The 24574-nt window shown below is 34.8% G+C and overlaps 1 protein-coding gene across 2 annotated transcripts; it reads left to right on the top strand.

The window, feature by feature from the left end:
* The first annotated feature begins 324 nt into the window (after positions 1–324).
* Positions 325–24373, top strand: LOC145729981 (uncharacterized). Of its 2 annotated transcripts, XM_081980989.1 has the most exons (12): positions 326–852; positions 2802–2972; positions 13481–13681; positions 14813–14946; positions 14997–15147; positions 17243–17350; positions 17542–17604; positions 17792–17887; positions 17945–18115; positions 21069–21279; positions 21331–21490; positions 23278–24373. In XM_081980989.1, exons 1-11 carry the CDS (start codon positions 745–747, stop codon positions 21483–21485), a joined length of 1569 nt encoding a protein of 522 aa, XP_081837115.1. In that variant the 5' UTR covers positions 326–744; the 3' UTR covers positions 21486–21490; positions 23278–24373. The 2 variants fall into 2 exon arrangements, with proteins under 2 accessions (XP_081837116.1, XP_081837115.1); XM_081980990.1 differs by lacking the exon at positions 17542–17604 and having other exon boundaries at positions 325–852.
* Positions 24374–24574: the final 201 nt, after the last annotated feature.

The raw sequence follows: 24574 nt of genomic DNA on the forward strand, positions 1-24574 counted from the left end.
AACTCTATTTAAAAGAGAATAAACAGTTTATGCCTCCACAACATAATTCAAATCAAAATAGTTATAAATGTTAAATATCAAGCCAGTTAAGTAAACTGTAAATGTAGATTGCATTTGGATAGTTACCACCTGACCGCTGTGTACTATTGTTATTTAGGTTCACGTGATGATAGTGTCATGTATAGAAAAAGGTTATGTTATGTGATCAGTAGTCAAGTTGGCTCTGTTTATTTCTATATTCTGCCGTAGTTGACAATCATACAAGATTTATAGCTGAAAGTAAGTTAAAAACGATTTAGTTTTACTGAATCTGTCTTTTTGGATGAGATAGTAAAAGACTTTTGCGTAATCCGGTCCTGAAACAATGCGGCGCCGCGACGGCGTTGATTAGTTTAACGGCGCGCACTGCTGATTGACATTCGACGCTATGCAACCACACATACATTGTTATTATTCCAAATTCCAATCCTTGAAAAACGTGAGAACGCAATTTTTAGAGCAGCTAGTCGGTCGGCCAGCTGAGAATAAATTAATCGGCCAGCGTAATTATTGATACGGTTTAGCTAAAAGTATGTTTTCAATTGAAGGGGATGGCGAATCGGTGGTGAAATGAGAATGTCGGAACAATAAAGGAAACTCGGTTATCGATTGTGCCAACATGAACAAATGAGTAGTATCGCGTCTTGAACGAGAGAACCCGCGCGCCAGTGCAGTACGGTGAATTTTTGTGTGTGTACGGCAATCATGGCGAACCCGAGGAAATTCAGTGAAAAAATCGCTTTACACACTCATCGACAAGCCGAGGAAACAGCCGCGTTTGAGAAAATCATGAAGGAAGTTTCCGACGTGAAGGTGAGTGAAAAAGTTCCCATTTAACCTCTGAAAATCAAGCAACAAATCTGACCTAGCTAGAACGTAAACAACATTTTTGCTGCCTGGTGCCTGCACTCGGCGTAATAATAGTACTATTCAAATTATTCAACTAGCCTGATGATGGTGATCAGCTAGTGCCCAAACGTCCTCACCTCGATTTTTTGCACTCCTCCAAATCTAACCAATAAGGTCACTGCTCCACACCAAATTGACTTTTTATATTATTATAGTTTATTACTTTTACAACAATCAATAAACAGACTTCTAGTGGCAACAAACAGAACTTGTTTTGGGGTAATGAAATATTGCAATGACTTCATCTATCAATTAATTACAAAAGAAATTCATGTGTTGTTTACCATCTTTTGAATGGTCACTAATTAGGAATAATATAGTTGTTTGGTGGGTCATTGATAAGCAAAATTAGGGACTAGTAAGGATGAAATGTTTGTTCTGCTTTTCTCTAGATTTAGATATTATTCAAAAAATCCTTTTACCTCCTATTGATGCAGATACAATTTGTTTAAATATTTTTGTATTTAGCAAACAAACTCAGTTTATTGGAAGATTTATTTATTTATTACTGTAATAGTAATTTGTTATAATTTTATTCAGTATCATATAAGGTCTGTTCCCAGAGAGAACTAGTAATCAGAGAAATTCTATTGGTCACAAGTCAGAAAACGTCATAGTCACGTGAGCATTCAACCAATGAAAATTGACATTTACTGTTTCTGAGTTGGAAACCAGTCAGGGAACAAACCTAAAATGAACCATAACCCAATTTTGATTTCAAACACAATAATTATTAATGGTTAAGTACCTATTTGATTGAAAGCTCATAGTGTGTTTTTAGTGTTTTTTTTATTTTTTTTACAACTAATACACAAACAATTCATCACATCAAGTAGGCCATTCAAGTTGCAAATATCAACTACATTACTTTTTCGCGGTTTTGCGATAATAATTTTGCGACCTTGAGGCCGATAACGAAATTTCGTGTGTAATCTTTGTAAAAACGACAAAAACATACTTAAAGGGTAATTTTTTAAGTTTTAAGGAGCTCACATAAATCACCGTCAAGGATTTACTACATAATATCCTGAAACAAATTAGTAAGGAGATAAGGCAACATTGCCTTGAATGACATGTGTCAGTGACAAAGTCTTGTCAAGAGCTGGAAATGGGGTCGTCTACCATAGTGGAATTTAAGGTTTCAAAAATATGAAAATTTTAAAATGCAAAACGAGCTATTACGTCTTACGGTTCAATATTACATCCCTAGTAATTTTACAAAAAGTTTAAAAAGAAACGTACGTACGTGGAAGTGTTAACTCAGGACGCAAATTACTCATTTCACCGGTTTTGGCTTCTCTGGTAAAAATATCTTATTGGGGCACCTCCTACAACTTTTCGAACAAGATTGAACAACACAACGCTCAAAACGGCGTTTTTTTCCCGCAGAACGTAACTTCCTAAACACAAATCACTAGAAAATAAACAATAAACATAACCTAAAATGTCAGTTTTGTCTCCCCGGCCCCGGTTGACGTTTCGCTAAAATGACATACGCTTATGCATTCCGTCTCTCTCAACTTACTGTAAACAGAAGAGAGATGTGATTGTTAAAAAGTGAGTACTTCTAATTAGAACAAAATACATTTTTGGTAGAGGACCCCATTGTCAGGATATAATTTTAGCTGTTCTAACTAAACTCTGTTTAAATGCTAATTTACTCACTTTTCTTGGTCTCTGAATTACATTTATGCAGTTGGAACAGCTGAAATTGACGACGGGTCACTAGATTGTTGTTGACAAGCTTCAACTTAACTTTACAGTGTTGCCAGCTGCAAATTGACGCTGAGGCCATTTTGCCTGTTTCTGTATTATAATTTAAATTACACTACTTTTGACTATAAAAATTTCAGGTAGCATCTCCGCACCTAGATCGCGCAGCACAATCGAAAAATTCACTGCGAATCGGCAGCGCGCAGACGTTGGGCGCGTTTCGCGGTGGCTCGTTGCCCGACGTTTCGGCGCCCCGTCCTGGTGCAAAGGTGTCATCAGGGATAGGGCGCGACAGCGACGCAGTCTCCAAGGTGACTGTGCTGTCCTTGTTCCTCTTTGTAGTTCTCTCTTTTGTTAGTTGTGCACTAGCTATTTAGTTTTGATGGGCTTCTCGTCTATTTCTAGTTGTGGCACTCTTTTTTGTCCGAGGGGTAGATCGTCGATAATTTTTTGTACATCAAAATTCTTTTTTGCATACAAATTATGCCTTAAAATATCATAATGCCGTAAAACTGTCTAAAATGCCTCATATTACCTTGAAATACCTCGAAATGCCTTTAAATTATTTAAACGGCTCAGAATGCCTTCAAATGTTTACCTACACATTTGTGGCATTTTTAAATTTTGTTATAAGGCCCCTGGTATTGGGACAATGATAAACCTTGATGAAATACACCCTTGAATTTTTTTATTTTTTTTTGGTCACGTGACAGTTTTTAGGTTAGGTTAAGTGACAGTTAAGTGGTTTTTTCCAAATTTTTGACACTTGATTGGACCTTGTGTCGAAAGTTTTTCTAAGGTCAAGTGACTGTCAGGTGAAATATTTTTTGTAGGATTGTCTGAAATTACGGGTTATATTTTGACGTTTAAACGAATCTTCTAACTGTCATAGTAATCAAGTTAGCATGTGTCAGATAAGACACCTATCATTTAAAAGAAACAGTTTAAAAATTAATTATATAGTATTTTAAATTTAGACAGTGCCGACAGTGGTAAAATTGTAAGAACTACGTCACGTGACTTTGACAATTTTGTTATATTGATACACTATATTGTCTACTGTTTGGTTTACTACAATGTATTCCTTAAAATATCGCAAAACATTTTGAAATATACAGGTGTGGTAAATCCAAAAGCGACCATAGGAAAACCGTGTAACGGACAGAGAAACGTAGGTAATTGCAGGCGCGGGAGAAAGACAAAAAACGAAAAAAATATCAAGTAGGCCATATTTTTAGCGCGCTGTTGCCAAACGCCGTAAGTATTCAATACCCTCGACAAACTTACTTACGGCGTTTGGCAACAGCGCGCTAAAAATATGGCCTACTTGATATTTTTTCGTATTCTGTCTTTCTCCCGCGCATGCAATTACCTACGTTTCTCTGTCCGTTACACGGTTTTCCTATGGTCACTTTTGGATTTACCACACCTGTATAGTCAATGCCTCAAAATTCTATGAAATACCTTGTAATTTCTTGTAATACCTAAAAATGCTTCGTAATACTGGCAAAGTGCCTCATAATACCTCGAATTACCTCCAGTGTGAACACCAAAATATTTCGGCGATCTACCCCTAATTTTCGTCAGTTATTTTGCACTTTTCCTTTGCCGCTTTATGATCCGTCCCTGTTGATGATTGAGTAGATTTTGTTCAATGAATGCGTTTACATCAAAAGTGTAGCTTTGTCGGTTTAGTCACGGCTATGATTTATATGCACGTCGCCGTGTCTAATAAACTAAATCGAAATGTTAGGAATGCATGAATATGTGGAACATGTGGTAAGATTTTTGCGCCGTTTAGTTGTCACATCTGCTTATTCCAGAACTAGTCTGAAGAGACAAACACGTTTTTAATGCCATCATTTTTTTTTTGCTTGAGTGGTAGAGAAACAAAAAAAAATAATTTTTTAATCAAGTCTACATGTGCAATAAGTATAGTTTGTAACGGGTGTTCAATAATTGTTATAATCAGGTCGCCTATGGATGGCAATTGTCACAAAAAGCGTATGTCTTAGATAACGTTGCAAACAATTATGACAGCTGTCATTTCAAACCTTATACGAACTTATCAACGGCCATACGTTCATTCTAGAACCACAGCCAACTACGACCATAACAATTATTGAACACCCGTTATAAATGACGCTGCACTTGTGGGTTTATTACATTTTGTACAGGAAAACCTTATTTCAATTATTTCCTTCTCTGATCAACTCGAATAATTGAAACTATAGAACTACTAAAACGTGGAAATTCCGCAGTTATTTCTACATTTCATCAATAATTTACAGTTTTAAACCTGTTTGTGGAAGGAAAATACAATAAACAGACAAACGCAAATAACCATATTTCATTACGTTTATGAATTTCGGTGAGGTTTTGATAAAAGTAAAGGTCAAAATGTTTCCGTAAACTCAAAGGAAAATTTCACAACCATTCACTGTATTTGAAAAATAATTATTAGTAATCTGCTTATTTGTGTTTGGGTGTTCACTTTTGATTAACTTAATTAATAAAAATTGTAGGTTTTTATCTCTCACTGGGACTTTATTACACTACTAAAGTTGTATATTCGTATTGTACTTCGTAAATCTAACCGTAATTTGCGTAAGCTTTGCAGATATCACAACTCACTTAGAGATTGTCTGAGCATTGAACGTCATTTTACGTAATTTTTAACACAGTTAATTTGCTAATAAACACTAAAAATATCTAGTAAATGACAAAAAGTTCTATTTTTAAACTCGAGGACTCAAAAGTTTCTTATCTCTAGAATGTCATTGCTAATGAGGTGTACATTTTCAAGGGGGTGCAGTTGCAAACTGGTGCAATGCGACGCTGATTAAATCAGTGCTGTTAAACTGGATCAACTGGGAAAGCGACTAAATCAGCGCTGTACAAACTATTCAACACTACGACCAAAGATGTACATGTCGCATAGCTACAAATCGTATTTGTCGGAGGGCTTCTCCTTCATAAAGTAATTGGGCAAAGAGGTGCAAAGATATCGATAATCTGCAAGAGCTACATCCACTTTATCACGAAAAACTATGACCGTGATAAACGTCAAACAAGAAGATTTTCTGTCGAATCAGTTCAACAAAAGCAGACTCATCAACATGCTTGAGGACAATGGGATTAGGACCCTTCAAGCAGAAAGTGATGAAAATCGTCTGTTAAACTCACTTGGAGTGAGAAAATGACAGTTTTAAGCACATTTTTGGAATCCTCATTAAATTTCTTATCCAATAACCTAAAAAAAATCACAAAATTCGGTACAGTCAGGGAGAAAAGTGCTGCCAAAGTTTGAACTGGCAGAAACACAGTTTGAAAAGACAGTCAGCGACAAAATCGTCTGTTAAACTCACTTGGAGTGAGAAAATGAGAGTTTTATCCACAATTTTGGAATCCTCATTAAGTTTCCTATCTACTAACCTAAAAAAACACTAAAAAATCGAGTATAGTCAGTTGGAAAAACAGTGTCAAAGTTTGAACTGCCAGAAACACAGTTTGAAAGGACAGTCAGAGACAAAATCGTCTGTTAAACTCACTTGGAGTGAGAAAATTACAGTTTTAAGCACATTTTTGGAATCCTCATTAAATTTCTTATCCAATAACCTAAAAAAAATCACAAAATTCGGTACAGTCAGGGAGAAAAGTGCTGCCAAAGTTTGAACTGGCAGAAACACAGTTTGAAAAGACAGTCAGCGACAAAATCGTCTGTTAAACTCACTTGGAGTGAGAAAATGACAGTTTTATCCACATTTTTGGAATCCTTATTAAGTTTCTTATCTACTAACCTAAAAAAATACTAAAAAATCGAGTATAGTCAGTTAGAAAAACAGTATCAAAGTTTGAACTGCCAGAAACACAGTTTAAAAGGACAGTCAGAGACAAAATCGCATGTAAAACCCACTTGGAATGAGAAAATGACAGTTTTAAGCACATTTTTGGAATCCTCATTAAATTTCTTATCCAATAACCTAAAAAAAATCACAAAATTCGGTACAGTCAGGGAGAAAAGTGCTGCCAAAGTTTGAACTGGCAGAAACACAGTTTGAAAAGACAGTCAGCGACAAAATCGTCTGTTAAACTCACTTGGAGTGAGAAAATGAGAGTTTTATCCACAATTTTGGAATCCTCATTAAATTTCTTATCCAATAACCTAAAAAAAATCACAAAATTCGGTACGGTCAGGGAGAAAAGTGCTGCCAAAGTTTGAACTGGCAGAAACACAGTTTGAAAAGACAGTCAGCAACAAAATCGTCTGTTAAACTCACTTGGAGTGAGAAAATGAGAGTTTTATCCACAATTTTGGAATCCTCATTAAGTTTCCTATCTACTAACCTAAAAAAACACTAAAAAATCGAGTATAGTCAGTTGGAAAAACAGTGTCAAAGTTTGAACTGCCAGAAACACAGTTTGAAAGGACAGTTAGAGACAAAATCGCCTGTAAAACCCACTTGGAATGAGAAAATGACAGTTTTAAGCACATTTTTGGAATCCTCGTTAAATTTCCTATTCAGTTACTTGGAAAAACCGTATAAAATGTGGTACAGTCTGGGAGAAAAGCAGTGTCAAATTTTGAACTAAAAGAAACACAGTTCGGAAGGACAGTCAGGGACAAAATCGCACTTCTAGTCAGAAAATGTTTGATTTAAGTACATTTTTGGAATCCTCATTAAATTTCCTATTCAATAGCCAAAAAAAACAAAAAACATATCGGTACAGTCATGGTGAAAAATGGTGTCAAAGAATTGTTAGAAACACAGTTTGAAAGGACAGTCAAGGACAAAATCGCCTGTAAAACCCATTTGTGGTGTGAAAATGACAGTTATAAGCACATTTTTGGAATCCTCATTAAATTTCCTATTCACTAACCTAAAAAAAATCACAAAATTCGGTACAGTCAGGGAGAAAAGTGCTGCCAAAGTTTGAACTGGCAGAAACACAGTTTGAAAAGACAGTCAGCGACAAAATCGTCTGTTAAACTCACTTGGAGTGAGAAAATGAGAGTTTTATCCACAATTTTGGAATCCTCATTAAATTTCTTATCCAATAACCTAAAAAAAATCACAAAATTCGGTACAGTCAGGGAGAAAAGTGCTGCCAAAGTTTGAACTGGCAGAAACACAGTTTGAAAAGACAGTCAGCAACAAAATCGTCTGTTAAACTCACTTGGAGTGAGAAAATGAGAGTTTTATCCACAATTTTGGAATCCTCATTAAGTTTCCTATCTACTAACCTAAAAAAACACTAAAAAATCGAGTATAGTCAGTTGGAAAAACAGTGTCAAAGTTTGAACTGCCAGAAACACAGTTTGAAAGGACAGTTAGAGACAAAATCGCCTGTAAAACCCACTTGGAATGAGAAAATGACAGTTTTAAGCACATTTTTGGAATCCTCGTTAAATTTCCTATTCAGTTACTTGGAAAAACCGTATAAAATGTGGTACAGTCTGGGAGAAAAGCAGTGTCAAATTTTGAACTAAAAGAAACACAGTTCGGAAGGACAGTCAGGGACAAAATCGCACTTCTAGTCAGAAAATGTTTGATTTAAGTACATTTTTGGAATCCTCATTAAATTTCCTATTCAATAGCCAAAAAAAACAAAAAACATATCGGTACAGTCATGGTGAAAAATGGTGTCAAAGTTTGAATTGTTAGAAACACAGTTTGAAAGGACAGTCAAGGACAAAATCGCTTGTAAAACCCATTTGTGGTGTGAAAATGACAGTTATAAGCACATTTTTGGAATCCTCATTAAATTTCCTATTCACTAACCTAAAAAAACACTACCAAATTGAGTACAGTCAGAGAGAAAAACAGTGTCAAAGTTTGAACTAACAGGAACACAGTTTGAAAGGACAGTCAAGGACAAAATCGCCTGTAAAACCCACTTGTAGTGTGAAAATGACAGTTTTAAGCACATTTTTGGAATCCTTATTAAATTTCCTATCCAATAGCCTAAAAAAATATCACTAAATTCGGTACAGTCAGGGAGAAAAGTGCTGCCAAAGTTTGAAAACATAGTCAGCGACAAAATCGTCTGTTAAACTCACTTGGAGTGAGAAAATGACAGTTTTAAGCACATTTTTGGAATCCTTATTAAATTTCCTATCCAATAGTCTAAAAAACACTAAAAAATCGAGTATAGTCAGTTAGAAAAACAGTGTTAAAATTTGAACTGCTAGAAACACAGTTTGAAAGGACAGTCAAGGACAAAATCGCCTGTAAAACCCACTTGTAGTATGAAAATGACAGTTTTAAGCGCATTTTTGGAATCCTTATTAAATTTCCTATCCAATAGCCTAAAAAAATATCACTAAATTCGGTACAGTCAGGGAGAAAAGTGCTGCCAAAGTTTGAAAACACAGTCAGCGACAAAATCGATCAAAGTCCTTTCCCCCTCAAGAAAGCAAGAAATTAACCGAATTCTTCCTAACATACATTTAACTTAAAGCTTCAGGTTTTACGCTCAACACTAAAACTGCTTTAACATTTGAAGGAGACAATAAATGAAGTAGTAAAGAAGTATACATTATTGAAAAGATTTTCATGCTCTACAACCCTATGGCCAGTATTTAGTTTTTGGGTGCATGGGTAAAGATTTATCCGGTAAAAAAAATAAATAAATATAAACAATTATAAAATTACAAGACTTTCAAGAGTGGATATCTCGAAAACTATACAAGATATCAAAAAACTTGACGGAATAAAGCAAATTTAATCAGTTTTCATTTTGTATAGAGAGGTCACATCGGTGGGACATATAGTTTCGGAGATATAAGCAAAAAACCGAAAAATGAGACTTTCATTCCATTTACTGGCTCAAATTCAGATTTTGCTTTAAATTTCAATATTTTACTTATCGTAAATAAAACATTTAATAATAATTGTCGGACCTTCAAACGTACCCACTCAATCGATCCAATAACATTACATAAATAATTGATTGCACATGTCCAATAGTATCCGTTTTTAATTATCGGAAGCGTAAAACAAACTTTTCGATGCTAATTCCAATGTGTCATTTGGGGCTCGCCATTTAATTGTGTTAATGGCTTTATAAAAAAGCAAACAATGTAAATCTTTCGTAGGAATCGCGACGTGCATCCAGCTTAACGTTTTAGATCACAATACACCATCATCACCTGGTCGTTCACATTCCAACGTCCATGCTTTTAATAGGTTTCTACACAAAAGGTTTTTGTTTCGGCACGTGTCCCCTGGGACAGTCAAACTGAAATATGTTATCGTAAATTTTTCATTAACCTAAAGACCGGTCCGATCGGAAAATAAATCGTAGAAAATAAGGCAAAACTGCATTTCCAAGCGATTACTGCCGCCACGAGAAAACGTTATTTTCCCCATATTTCAATTCCCCAGTTTCGCTTTTATTGCCTCTAAAACCGAAAAACAATCGAGGAAGTTGATGATTTTGGTTGTTATGCTTTAAATTCGAGGAATTGTATTTGTTTTTAGCTTTTCAGGTTTTGTCCCAATAAAATTGTTTTCAAATTAAGGAAATATAGTGATTATCGCTTATTTTCGAGATGTTAATTGTAGTAATATTTTTTGATGATAAACCTTGATGAAATACACCCTTACATTTTTTTTTTGGTCACGTGGCAGTTTTTAGGTCAGATTAATTAAGTACTAAGTAGCATGTCTGCTTTTATAATTTGTACATAACATTTTGACAAGAGTACAAATGTTATAAGGATTAATAATTTAACCAAATTTTGAAGACGCAAAAGCTGAAAATTCATTTTTTTAAAAGTCACGTGACAGTTTTTAGGTTAGGTTAGCACGTGTCAAATAAAAACACTTATCATTTAAAACAAACAGTTGAAAAATTGGTATTTTAAATTTAGACAGTAGTAAAATTGTAAGAACTAGGTCACGTGACTTGATAATTCATTTATTAAGCTTGCAACATTGTTAAGACCAGTTGACATCTGTCAAAATCAGTCACGTGAACTTTAAAATGTGGTTTAAAATAAAAAAATTTGGTAAATTACATTTAGACTATTTTAGACAGTTGTAAAAGCTGAAATTGCAAAAGAGACATCACGTGACTTTGATTATGTCATTTTTAGAGCTTACAACAATGTCAAAGCCAACTGACACCTGTCAAAAACAGTCACGTGACTTTTAAAACTTAAAAATTTGGTAAATTACATTTAGACTATTTTAGCACAGTTGTAAAAGTTAAAATTGCAAGAGACACATCACGTGACTTTGATTATGTCATTTTAGAGCTTGCAGCACCGTCCAAGCCAACTGTCATCTGTCAAAAACAGTCACGCGACCTTTAAAATATGGTTTAAAATTTAAAAATTTGGTAAATTACATTTAGACAGTTGTAAAAGCTGATATTGCAAGAGACACATCACGTGACTTTGATTATGTCATTTTAGAGCTTACAACACCGTCCAAGCCAACTTGCACCTGTCAAAAACAGTCACGGGACCTTTAAAATATGGTTTAAAATTTAAAAATTTGGTAAATTACATTTAGACTATTTTAGACAGTTGTAAAAGCTAAAATTTCAAGAGACATATCACGTGACCTTGATTATGTCATTTTAGAGCTTGCAACACCGTCCAAGCCAACTGACACCTGTCAAAAACAGTCACGTGACTTAAAATATGGTTTAAAATTTAAAAATTTGGTAAATTACATTTAGACTATTTTAGACAGTTGTAAAAGCTGAAATTGCAAGAGACACATCACGTGACTTTGATTATGTCATTTTAGAGCTTGCAACTCTGTCAAAGCCAACTGACACTTGTAAAAACAGTCACGTGATCTTTAAAATTTGGTTTAAAATGTAAAAACTTGGTAAATTACATTTAGACTATTTTACGATAGTTGTAAAAACTGAAATTGCTAGAGACACATCACGTGACTTTGATTATGTCATGTTAGAGCTGGCAACACTGTCAAAGCCAACTGTCAAGTGTCAAAAACAGTCACGTGACTTTAAAATGTAATTTAAACGTTCATCATTTGGTAAATTAAATTTAGACAGTTGTAAAAGTTGAATTTGTTAAATACACGTTACGTGACGTTTATAATACCATTTTAAGCTTGCAACACTGTAAAAGCTAGTTGGCATTGTCAAAAACAGTCACGTGACCTTAAAAATGTAATTTAAACTTTATTTTGTTGAAAAATTGGTAAATTATTATAATAATTTGTAAAGAATAGTGTATACACTATATTGTCTACTGCAATGTATTCCTTAAAATATCGTAAACTTTCCTTTATTTAGGTTTTATTTCAAAAAACATTTTGAAATATACAGACAATGCCTCAAAATACTCTCAAATGCCTTATAATACCTCACAATGCTTCGTAATAATGGGAAAGTGCTTCATAATACCTCGAGTGTGTACACCAAATTACATCCTCGATCTACCCCTCGAGAATCAATTATTAAGTCGTAATTTAATAATTAATTATTAGTAATTTTTTCGTAATTGTACCACCTAGACAAACCAGTAATGAGATTGATGGAAATTGTATTTAACCACGTCCAGTCCGATTTTTGACCAAAATCTTTTCAGAGGAAAAAGCGCAATTTGCCCCTCTACATTGAAATTCTAATTGAAAACTAAAATAGACCCAACCCCAGTGGCATTTGCAAAGAAAAATATAACCCGACCTTGTTTTAATATTAGGAGGTTTTGTACTAAAACTTCGTGAATGCCCTTTCTTGCCAAATCCAAACAAAGCAACAGTCATGCAATTTTACCTACTAAAGCCTGTCTTAATTCCCTTTTAATGACTTTTTTATTTTAAAAAGACGATTGAAATATATTATATTCGCCAATCGAACAAAAACAAATTAATGCTAATATAATTCACATATGAATATTAATCCAGACAATTTCCTGTATACAGTGGTCGAAAAGCTCGCACAGCAATTTGGCTTGTTTTTTTTTTTTTTTGATTTGGAATTAATGTCCATTTATATGTACATAAGATGCTTCCTTAATCGGTTATGGAGTAGAATTTGAAACAGTTTAGGAACTGGTTTAGCCTGTTTTAAATTTTCGGACGGTTTATGGTTTAATTGTTATGTTTCCTTATCCTTGACATTTTTAAACGTGTAAAAGATCTTCAATCTAAGCATCATCCAATTTATTTTTATTGCGGTGTCTGTTTAATTCCCTTAACGAACTAAGACGAATTTAGCGTTGCGTTAATTAAACCAAGGTCGTCGATTGTTTTAAAAATCTGACAATCTAAAGTAAACAAATAGTAATAAAAATAATAAAGTGTCTTCCTTTTATATGGAAGCGTCGAAACAGATTTTTTCGTTTTTAGAATCAGAAAATCCCGCTTAATCACACTTCACAGCCAATAAATTATTCCCACATATTCAAACGTGACAATGTTTGTTCTACGTAAAATCTGTAATGATATATCGACTATATTACTCAATGGATGTTATCAGTAATAGTTAAAAACGCGCGTGCAATTTTAAATGACTATTCCACCTAACTTAGCATTGAATTAATCATTATACCTAATAAAATATTTCAATTGTTTGAGTTTTGAGACACGGTTTATTAAAATGCTGGAGACATCTTCGATTACCTTGTTGAGATGGATATTAAAGTTAATAGCCGGATTATTAAAATTGTTAATAGGATAAAGTTTCCATCGGAAATGATTACAAACCGTTTTTTTGTCTTTAACCATTCAAGCGTTTTTCCTTCTTAATTACGTTCATAAACAAATGTGGTAAATAAGGATTTTCAATACATCCTTGTACACGTAATGACAGTTGACGTTTTTTTTTGCAGCCCAACGAAGAACCGCCCCAATCTCGAATGGTCAGTACCGGAGCCAGACAGAGCCGGACTCGATCACCAGGTGGTCCTATTCGGAGTAGTCGAGAGCGCAAACCTTCACCATACTCAAGCGGACCTTATTTGAGTCCACCTTCGGATACAGGATGGAGACGAACTCATAGTGATTCTGCTTTGCATCAGAGTGCCATGCAGGTGTGTGATTCAAACGGTTTATTGTGTTGTTTTCTTTCCTCCTCAGAATTTTCAATTGAGTTTAAAAAAAAAATCAGTAAAGCTGGGTTTATACAGCGCACAACACTTGCACAATACCGCATAGAAAGTTCTAAAGTTCATAATTTTTAACTTTCTATGCAATTCTTATGCGAAAACAGCTGTACGCATGCGCAAAATTTTGTAATGTCATATTTTGACATCCGCCGTCCGTCATTGTATTTGACATCCGCCGTCCGTCATTGTATTGTGTTATTGTTTTGTTTATGAATGGTGGATTTGGATTGTTCAAGAATTGTGGTTTGTTGTTGATTTTGTATTTGTGATTTTTTGGTCATTTAGTGCAATAAAAACAGTTGAAGTGTCTACGGAAAAAACAGAGTTTAGTGGTAAAAATTATGCTGCAGCTACAGCATTAAGCTTAGATGTCAAGAAAAGAAGAATACGGAAGTTTAAAACGCGACCTATGAATAGAAAACGCAATGAACATAGTGTTTTTGAAAAAATAGTTCAGTTTGCAGAAAAACATGATACAGAGCAGTTTTTCAAATATACGCGTATGACTCCAGAACTGTTCCATAAGTTATTAGCTCTTGTGGGGCCATTCCTGCAGAAAGACAAGACAAAAAATCCAATTAGCCCAAAACAACGTCTTGCCCTCACTCTGCAGTAAGCATATTCTCAATTCCAAATAAAAATGTGTAGTATTGCCAGTTCTGTTTTTCAGTTATTTATCAGAAGGTTGTTCTATGCAGGAAATAGCATGGAATAATAACACCTGAAGGCTGCCATCTTGTGTTGCCAGTGGTGGTTGGAATCATCAGGGATGGCATGGTCGGTTTGTGTTGGCTTTCTAAATATGGATAATTCTAATATATTGTTGTTATTAAAAAAAATTTTTTTTTTCCTTTTCCAACTTTACAACAGCAAGCACATCTTTTTTGCCTTATCCTCCTTATGTGTTGTCATAAGCTTTTTTCATTGGTTAAAAATTATATGTTGTGCGACTGTATAAACACCAAAAAGAAACCCTTGTGGTGCTAAGTTATGCATTGTGCGCTGTATAAACCCAGCTTAATAGTAGAACTGCATAATTAATTGTAACAATTTTAGGGTATGAGTATGGAAAGAACTGACCCAAATCAGAGGGTATCTTGGGGTATGTTACCCACCACGAACGGTCCAGACAGAAATCTAGACGGACGACCCAGGTCCAGTTGCGATATCCCCCGAGTACCTGGAATACAGTACGAACACCACGTTGCCATTTTGCCAAAATTACAACCTTAACTTTCAGCATATACCCTTCTGCCCACGATCCTGGAATGGTACAAATACCGATAGGAAACAACACGGGCTCCTTGCCCGATTTGACAAACATGGATTTCACCTCGCCCATACACGCACCTCTTGATCAAGATCAAGATAATAGTTCACCCTACAGTTCTGTAAGTACTACAGCGTTATCAATGTGGCAACTAAGCTGTACTTTTGAACAAAAAAGTAAACTAAATTACACAAGCACTTACATGTTTGAAGTAAATGACTGATTGGATGGATTAAAGTCTCAGTAATATCCCGAATCAACAGCTCAACAATCCAAATTTTGATTTATTCAATGCGACAAAGTCAAGTATGTGTTTGTTCGCGTTGCGCTTATCGTCTATTAATGGATTAGTCAAAACTGTAATTAGACCCGAAACTGTTAGTCAACAATGTTGTTTTGAGAGTTTAAAACGCCAATTTTAAGTTATACCAAAAGTGGTAGTGATTAAAACAGTAATTTTGTCGTTTCATTGATTTTGTTGCTTTCAAGTAGTAATTTTAGGAAAAGCTGAGATTATATTGCAAAAGGTTTTCTAATCTAGATCATCCTGTATATGGAAGCTGCTCCAATGAATTAACTGTGACATTTCAATGTTTACGATGCAAGTTTTATTTTCGTTACAAAACCTTGACCGTCAAATAATTAGCGAAATTTTGTCCAACGGAATCGAGTTCTAAATTGTGGACGAAAGAAGAAAATTAACGTTCACCTTAAAGCAAATTATGAAACTTATGGCGTAGTTGAGTTAGGTGAAATAAGCAGCACAAAAGTTGGCTTAAAATGTTTCATTTTTGGGGATTGAAATTCAGTATTTGGTAACATGAATAGCCATTTTTTTTTCATCTAAAAGGGTTCCAATAAACAGGAAACGACATATTTATATCAAAGGACCTTAACAAGGCAATTGTCAACTTTGAAATTGAAATATTAGCAAAATTAACTGCATGCTGATAATGTACAAGGTGGAAGGTGCTGACCTCAAATAAGATACTGACCAGCTCAACAATCAATCATAAACGACGTAAATTCGTAATCGTATGTTCGTGAATTTTCTAATAATTTGATAATTATTTATCACAAACGAAAATAAACGTATCAACTGAGCATTTATTTGCGGTTATTAAGCAACATGTTTACATTCATTTAATACAGAGTGGAACATAAAGTGTTTCACATTATAATATTCAAGCTGAAAGCTGCTTTTTTTGACCAATCACAAACTACCTACTGTACTGAAAGATTTACGCAACTGATGCTGTGCGGCCACCACACTGTCATGTACAGGGTGTTTCACTGGGGACTGACCAACCCCCCAATTTTGGGCTTCCCTGTATCTAATTAAAGAAACTGAGATAGCCATTTGATGTAGTTTAAAAAGTTGAATCAAAAAATTAGTACCAAAATATTCCTAACCTTCAAATAGAAGAGCTACTGCCAATAATGGTGTTTTTTCTAATGGACCACCCGGTATATTTAACTATTATAGGAATGTGCTCGAAATTCTAAAAATATTAAAAAAAAATATTATTATTATTTTTGAAATTAGTTTTTTGACAAACCATTAAAAAAATGTATAGAGAGGACCATTTATTAATTATAACTCTGGAATCATAGCCATAAGCAAATGAGGGTAGAATATAAGACATGTTTTACAATTTTACAACAAAATAAAATATTAAGAAAAAAAAATAAATAAATAAAATTTTGTGGTCAACTTTTTAAATTACATTGAATGGCTATTTCAGTTTTCTTAATTACATACAGGGCAGTCAGAAAAAGGGGGTTGGTCAGTCCCCTGTACATAATTACATACAGGTGTGGTAAATCCAAAACCGACCATAGGAAAACCGTGTAACGAACAGAGAAACGTACATTATTGCATGCGCGGGACTAAGACAGAAAACGAAAAAAATATCAAGTAGGCCATATTTTCAGCGCGCTGTTGCCAAAATCCACCCCGCTTCTTACTTAAAATTAATTTTGTCGACGGGGTGGATTTTGGCAACAGCGCGCTGAAAATATGGCCTACTTGATATGCAAATATGGCCTACTTGATATTTTTTTCGTTTTCTGTCTTAGTCCCGCGCATGCAATAATGTATGTTTCTCTGTCCGTTACACGGTTTTCCTATGGTCGGTTTTGGATTTACCACACCTGTATACAGGGTGGCAAAATATATTGGTTTCAATTTGAACTAATGATGATGTACATTTTAGAGTCCGATTAACACGAGTCCGTCTACGTTATCGCCCACCAGCATGATGCCGGGTGTTCGAACTCATAGTCGTTTTAATTTTACGCCGCCCATATCACAACAAATTTCGGTAAGTAGAATCAAAAACAAAAATGTGACGTTTGTAGTGCTCTATGTTATCAGATAATATTTCATTCAAATAGAAATTATGCGCTTAAGTGTGCCTGTCCAGCACATTCGCTGCTTTGTTTATTGTATTTTTTTTATTTGCAGCTCTGTTCTTTTTCTTTTATTTGCACGATTTTTATTGTTTTGTTTCAGAATCATTTATCAGTACCCGGTAATTGTAGGTATTCTAGGTTTCAGCAACGATCTTTGTCACAGGTAGGTAGGTCCAATTTTTGTCTATAAAATTTTCTAAATTTCACGTTGTTTTTGCTTTATTTTGCGCTTAATGCCAATTATGTTATTGCATAATACAGGTGAAGCTTCATGGATGTTTACAGTTGAGTCAAAAAGACCTTACTACTCAGCTTGTAAGGGTAATTTTTTTAACTTAGTGATTTTCCAGAGCGACAAAGGTATAGGACTGGATAATACTGATTTTTCCCAATTGGGTGCTATGGCCGGTATGTACCAACAGCCAGGATCTCCTTCATCACCAGTGGTGAGTCGTTTTACACCATCTAACCACAGTTGTCTAACTTGGGGACACCATTTTTAGCAATTATCTCAAATGGACGGTTATCGCAGTCCGAGACCCAGTCCGCAACCCTCCCCCACATTAGGGGGCCGACATTCGGCCCCTTGCAGCCCCGGGGAGCCTACCTCGCTGCAAAACGACTACCATTTGCACAATATGCAATTCCAGCAACACTTTGAGCAGTTAACTGTGGTGAGTTTGGATCGGTGTTACGATTAAGTTTGCCTGCTAACTTTCTGGAGAGAGTTTACGAGAAATTTGGCAGACCAACCTTTGATGTTTAGTTAGTAATATTGATAAATCATTCATCTATTACGGAGCTTTAAAAATTGTGACGTTTTGTTGTTAAACCACGTTAACACGACAGGTTGTTACCAATTACAGTGGTTCAAAGAATTGTAATAAAGGTTTAGGGGCATTTTGCTAAAATTTAATTATTTTACCGTTAGGTTATTTAATTTACCTTACTGTACACGTTTCTAAGGTTAGGAAGCACAAATTGCTCCCTAATTTTTTAGTAGCTAGCAAAAGAATTGATCCATATCAATATGTTTTATATTGAGGCTAAATGCTACTAAGAAAAACAGAAAATAGATCTACTCAAAATGTTTACTACACTGTAATTCTAAATACGTTATTATTGTAAATCCTTGAGGGGGACAAAACACCTCAATGCCATCTTGTGGAGCATGAAATTTGCTATAACTACTTTATTTTATTCACTTTCTGATAGTTCCTCAAAAAACGGAGCTTCTGACTTCAAAAATCAAACTATTTAATAAAGAGCTCTTTGGTACATTCTGCCACTTTTTGACCTGTCACTCCTTGAAGAGAAACTGAAGGACAAAACACCTAAATTCAGTGTTGTAGAGCATAAAATTTGCTACAACTTTCTTTATTAACACCTTTTCATAGTTCCTCAAATAACGGAGCTTGTGACTTGAAAAATCAAACTATTTAAAAAAAGACCTCTTTGGCCTTCATTTAACTAAAGCTTTATCAACTATAGTTACTGAGATAGCAATGCAAAAGCATCAAATTTGTATCATCCTCTATGTTATACCAGAAAACTGTAATCAGACTTTTTAAATTTTTCAATATCACTACTATTATTGAGTCACACAATTTTTAAGACTCTGTATTTGCATAACAAACAGGACTGCTGAATTACTGACCTGTTTTTCCGTCAATTAAAAACACCTTTATTAGAATTATGTTATGTGTGTTGTTCCTTTTTTTTTTTAACTAATAAGTACCTAACTGTAGTGCTAACTAACAAAAAACAAAAATGATTCAATCTTCTTCGCTAATACTGCTAACAGGGAGTGGTAAGTCATGTTTGTTATACTCGTTAGAGCAACCCCCACTACACAACCATTGTGCCGTCATGTAATACTCATCGATCACGTTTTTTTTTTTTAATTTCTACAGCTTAACAACAATGCGATAACCTAAAATATGAATATGCACTCAGAGTGCATTTGAAGCTTTCTTTATTCTGTTTCCATAACCGATCAATATCCATATAAAACTTCATTCATTCAAAACTGGTGTGTAAATGTGATATGGCATGTTGTGTTGGTAGGACTGGGCACAGCTAGTAGCCAGCCTAGTGGAGTCGGGCTGTACGTGGACCGCGCAACTCGAGGTACTAACCCCCCTAACCTAACTTATTTACTTTTCTCTTTCGATGCGTTGTTTTGCTATTTTTTCAAGTACTGATCGCGTTTTACAAATCGTTTCAACAGAACAAATTTGAGCCAAATGCTTTAGCTTGCGGACATGAATGTTTAGTCAAGTCTAGTTTATTCTGCTAGTACTTATAGTATGCTTCTCCTAATTTTTGCTACGTTCAGGTATTTTCAAGATCAGGAAACAAATCACCATACTGGGACATTTCATTTAAATTTGTATAATAAAGCATGATTGTTTCATTAAACTGGGTTAGTGTTTTGGAAATTTTTAGGGGTATTTTGTAGAATGTGTGCATGCACCGCCTTCTTTACAAGAAAGCCTAGAATGTGACTTTAAATGGCGGCGTTATCGGATTTTTTTTTGTACACAAACCTATGGAGATGCAGTAGAAAATATGTTTTTTTTTATTTTTTCGTGTAGTTGATTAGAAGTTGTGAGTGAAAAATCAAAGAACGCTTCATTCCTGATCCAGATATGTATAGATATGGCTTTTTATATCCAATAAAGTCCAGCCAAAGCAAGTTTGGTTAGAACCCTTTGTCTTGGAAAGTAGGAACAAACTAATGTAAAAACTGCTCAATCAAAGAAAATTTGGAAATCCTTGAATCTAGGTAAGCAAAATTGGTAAATGGGTTTTATATTATTACCAAGACCTTTCTTTTAAAATGTAAATGTGCCAATAGAACTTCTAAAAGCTGTCCTGTTTCTTCAGAGTAAACCTTTGTTGCTCTCAAAACGCAGGCGGCCTCAAAATGTAACTCACATAAGTCACATACCAATGTATGTAAGAGGCAATAAGTTTTACTGAATGAGAAAGCATATTGTACTTACCACTGAGTATTGTGTTGGAGTAAAATCATTCCACTTCAAAGCTTTCAACCACTGTTGGGTTCGAGCAGGGTCTTTTGAAAAGTAAAAGACTGACACTTTTGGGCCTTTCACCAAATTGCTTTTAGAAATTTGGCAAACAACCAGTGGACGGCATATTGTAGAGGCAATAGAATTTAAGTTAAAAAACCAACCACAAATTATAGAACAATGAAGGAACAATAACAATAGTGATAACACAATAAAATGAACACAAACTACACTTTCACTAGAACAATAAACGTATAAACAACAATTACTTTGGCAAGTAATCCCAAGTCTTGACTTTAAACCTTAAAAATTAATTTAATCATCCAAAAACTCAATTTCCACAATACAAACAAATGCAAACTGTCAATCCCATATTTCGGCCATATTGGAATTTTTGGCATGCACCTTCTTGGCTTTCTTGTACAGAGGGCGGTGGTGCATGTTATTGGTGTTGTGTTTCACAGTATGAACAGAAATTGTGCTTCCTAGTTGATTAGCATTATCCTTGCATGCTCAACCATCATTTTTCAATACCTTTTAATAAGAAACTTTGTGACTGCGCATGTTTTATTGAATGATTTTTTTTCTGCAGTCCGATCCTCCAATTGGCCAGATGTCCTACGGTGACCAATCAGCTAACAGTCCGCAAATGTCTCACGCGCAAAACATACCAGAAGTGTCCTCGGACGCGGGTTACTACAGCACGTCTCCCTCGCAGCAACTCGTGTTCCCCTCCCCGTCACCCGGTTTGCAAAACACTTCGCCGAATACTCCCACCAGTTTGCCCGAAATTATTCTAACAGGTGAGTCTTAAGCGGGACTTTTAAACCAGATTTAACTGAGCCTGGTTACAGATTTTTCAGTGGGACAGGATATTAGCAGACAATTGGACACCGAGTTTCTGGACGAGCAGCTCAAAGAGGGTCTGGGCGCTCTCGATTTTGCCGAACTACAAATGCTGAACAATATCAGTGGTATGCCGGAGATTGTCGAGGATTACAGATCATAACAAAGGTACTCTCATTGAATTTAGCTTCAGTTTTGCTTTAACCAGAAGGAAAAACCGTACAATTACATTAGTTTTGCACTAATCTTGCCAATCAAATACACACACGCACAGTTAAGGCTAACAGAACTGTCAATAAACAAATCTTTTTACACGACGTATCACAGTCACGTGTCTAAGTGCCTTTGGTGCATATGAGGGTCAGCTGATAATTCCATAGGGTTCATGTTGCTTAACTGCAGCAATGGGGAAAAACATTTTTTTACCGTTTTCAACAGCTTTCGGTGAATTATTACAGACATGTGTTTTGCGATTTTCATTTAAAACTAGAATAACTGAGAAATGAGCATTAAAAAAACTGTGACGTCATGTGCAGTTTTTCACTATTTGGCAACGTTGTCGCGTCAAGAAAGAAGATCACGTCACCCTAACCCTATTTTACTTATTGTTTATGGTTTTGCCGTTTTTGATTTTGGCTTTGAATTTGTTTATTTTTTATCGCTACAGGCATCAAATGCTAATAGTTGTAAATATGAATTTAAAAAAATACTTTGTGTGGTGTTGCAATAATACTTCTCAAGTTTTGCCATCCAAAATGTTTACCTGTGCCGAGAAATCTGCAAATTGGGAAAACATGGTGCACCTTGGCAAGACGTAAACTTGTAAAAACTGCCTTGTACTGTTGTGAAGATCATTTTATTGTAAGTAGTATATGATTGCTAAAGAGTAGAAAGTACATTTAAACATTTGGAAAGATTGAAAAGAAAAAGTTTAAAAAAATATAGATCATTTTGAATCACTTGGTTTTGATACCTACTGACTTTCGATGGCAGCCATATTGCCGGGGGTGCAGACAACTGAATTTAGCTATATGATTTTCATTGTTGCGACCCACTGGTGTTTAATAAAACTGTTTAAAAGGAGGCAGAGTACATTTAGTTGATATGTAGGGAGAGACACTGTTAAAAACAAAAAACATCACCCCTAATAATAAACCTGCCCCATCTGTAAAATATAATGTTTTTGAATCATTATCTTTAAATGAACAAGTCAGATGATTTTAGTTTTTCTTGCAATGTATAGATTATATTTTACATTTTAAAGCGGCAACCCATTTAAGTCGACGTTCTTTTGACAAGGCGTCTAGTTGTTTTCCTCGGTTCTTCAAAGCTTTGGGAATCTTGAAAACTCGAACTTTATCTCCTTCTGCTCTATTTCCATAACGCACGACTGAACAAAAAGACGCCATTTTTCTAGAATCTTCTGAAATCGCAAATTTCTATGGTTTACATTTATCTAGTGGGTCTGTATGCCCCCCCCCCGGCAATATGGCTGACTTACGTTTGACGTTCGTGACGTCACAAACTAATTAAAAGCGACGTTGCCAAAAGTAAAAAACTGCACGTGACGTCACACGTATCTTTTCTTATTAATTACTAGAATATGTGTTAATTGCATGATACAATTTTTATCGGTTTAGAGACGTTTCATGTTCACATTATTAAAACCAGTTTCAACTTGGTTTAGTTGATTTGAACTGTACTTAAATGGTCAAAGATAATCCAATGCCGGTATATGGATCGTATTTTTTGTTTATTATCGCATTTTATTTTATTTTTTATTATTAAAATATGACCTGAGTGGTTGGAGTAGAAGAGAAAACACCCTGGTAGAATCCTGTCAAACCTAAAGGTATTTAGATTTCTTATTACTAAACATGAATTAATTTCTTGTTTAATTGTATACTTGTACTTTGTATGAACATTATTTATTAATTAAAGGTTTTTTTTTTTAGGGATTCACCGCCGATTTAAAATCGTGCCAGTCCATTACCGCCATCTTAAATTTAGCCGTGAACGATTTTTCGATATCTTATCTGGACAACTAAGTGTGATTATTAACATTTAGCGATTTGTGAACAGTGGTACCCAAACGGTTACAGTTTGCGCCAAATTGCGTGGATTGCAACAATTTTGGTTTAGTGTGTGTGTGTGTGAGCGAGAACGGCCGAATTTGCTTCACTGTCATGACAAAAATAGTAAATATTGACTAGAAAGGTACAGACAAGCAATTCCGGCCTGTCTCGACGATCTCTTTGTAAATAGAAAAGTCTTTGTCGTCTCGCAAGTTCTTCGTAGAAGTTTTCGATGTGACGTCACAAAATATGGTAAAAACAATTAATATCAAAGACTGAATGGATGGTCTTTAAAACGACTGTTAAACGATTTTATTTGGGGGGGGGGGGGGTAGGGAGTTAGAGATAATTACTTTTACCAAATATTTATAGATTGGTTAAATTTTTTATATATTGTATAAATTGTTTACATTAGGTAATAAAAGGAAATTTTATAAGACCGTAGCCGTTAGGCCGATTTTTTTATGTTTGTAAAACGTGATTTTTTTTGACAGATTTAATTTGCGTTGCCGAAATAGTTTATTGTTGGGCTTTTGACAGATAACTTGACGTTTTCTCTAGCAAGAGGAGATAGGTCAGGCTTTTTGTCGACTTACTTATAGATACCAAAATATGCGCAGAATACCACAGTACAACGTTTCATTTCGATGAATCGCAAAGAGAAACCTACTTAAGCTTAATACATAACTAAATGTGTTCTTCTGGAGAGAGGATATGTCCGTATCGATGTTTGACACTATAGTAAACACACAAAAATTAAACGTTCATGTTGTGGGATCAAGCTAAAACGATATTCTTCAGATTAGCCTCATGACTGAGAAAAAATAAACGACTTATATGATATGTTTCATTGTTTTTCATTTTCTCTTTTTTTTTTGAAATTGTGTATTTTTATATTTGTTTGTATACATGTATATTGTGTAAAACATGTAAAGCTTTTAAGTCCATCAAGTGCAATACATTTTTTTTTATTATGTTTTTGTATTTTATTTTTTTCAGGGAATTTTTTTCCTTGAAGAACGCCAATTTTTTAACAGCAATTTTTGCACACAGTTTTCTCCACCATGTATTTAAGGGAAGACAGATAGAGAACCGTGTTAAGTAAGAAATTGACTTATTAAAATTAAATCATTTTTATCCATCCCTGACTGTACCAAATCTGGTAGTGTTCTCTCAG

This window comes from Ips typographus, linkage group LG5 (genome assembly GCF_016097725.1).
Source record: "Ips typographus isolate SLU linkage group LG5, UJ_Ityp_2.0, whole genome shotgun sequence".
In the NCBI taxonomy this organism is placed as follows: Eukaryota; Metazoa; Arthropoda; class Insecta; order Coleoptera; family Curculionidae; genus Ips; species Ips typographus.

Coding starts and splice junctions, on each gene's coding strand:
- LOC145729981 (XM_081980989.1), top strand. CDS start 745: ATGGCGAACCCGAGGAAATTCAGTGAAAAAATCGCTTTACACACTCAT. Junction 17,351..17,541: donor CCATATCACAACAAATTTCG/GTAAGTAGAATC, acceptor GTTTTGTTTCAG/AATCATTTATCAGTACCCGG. Junction 18,116..21,068: donor ACTTTGAGCAGTTAACTGTG/GTGAGTTTGGAT, acceptor TTTTTTCTGCAG/TCCGATCCTCCAATTGGCCA.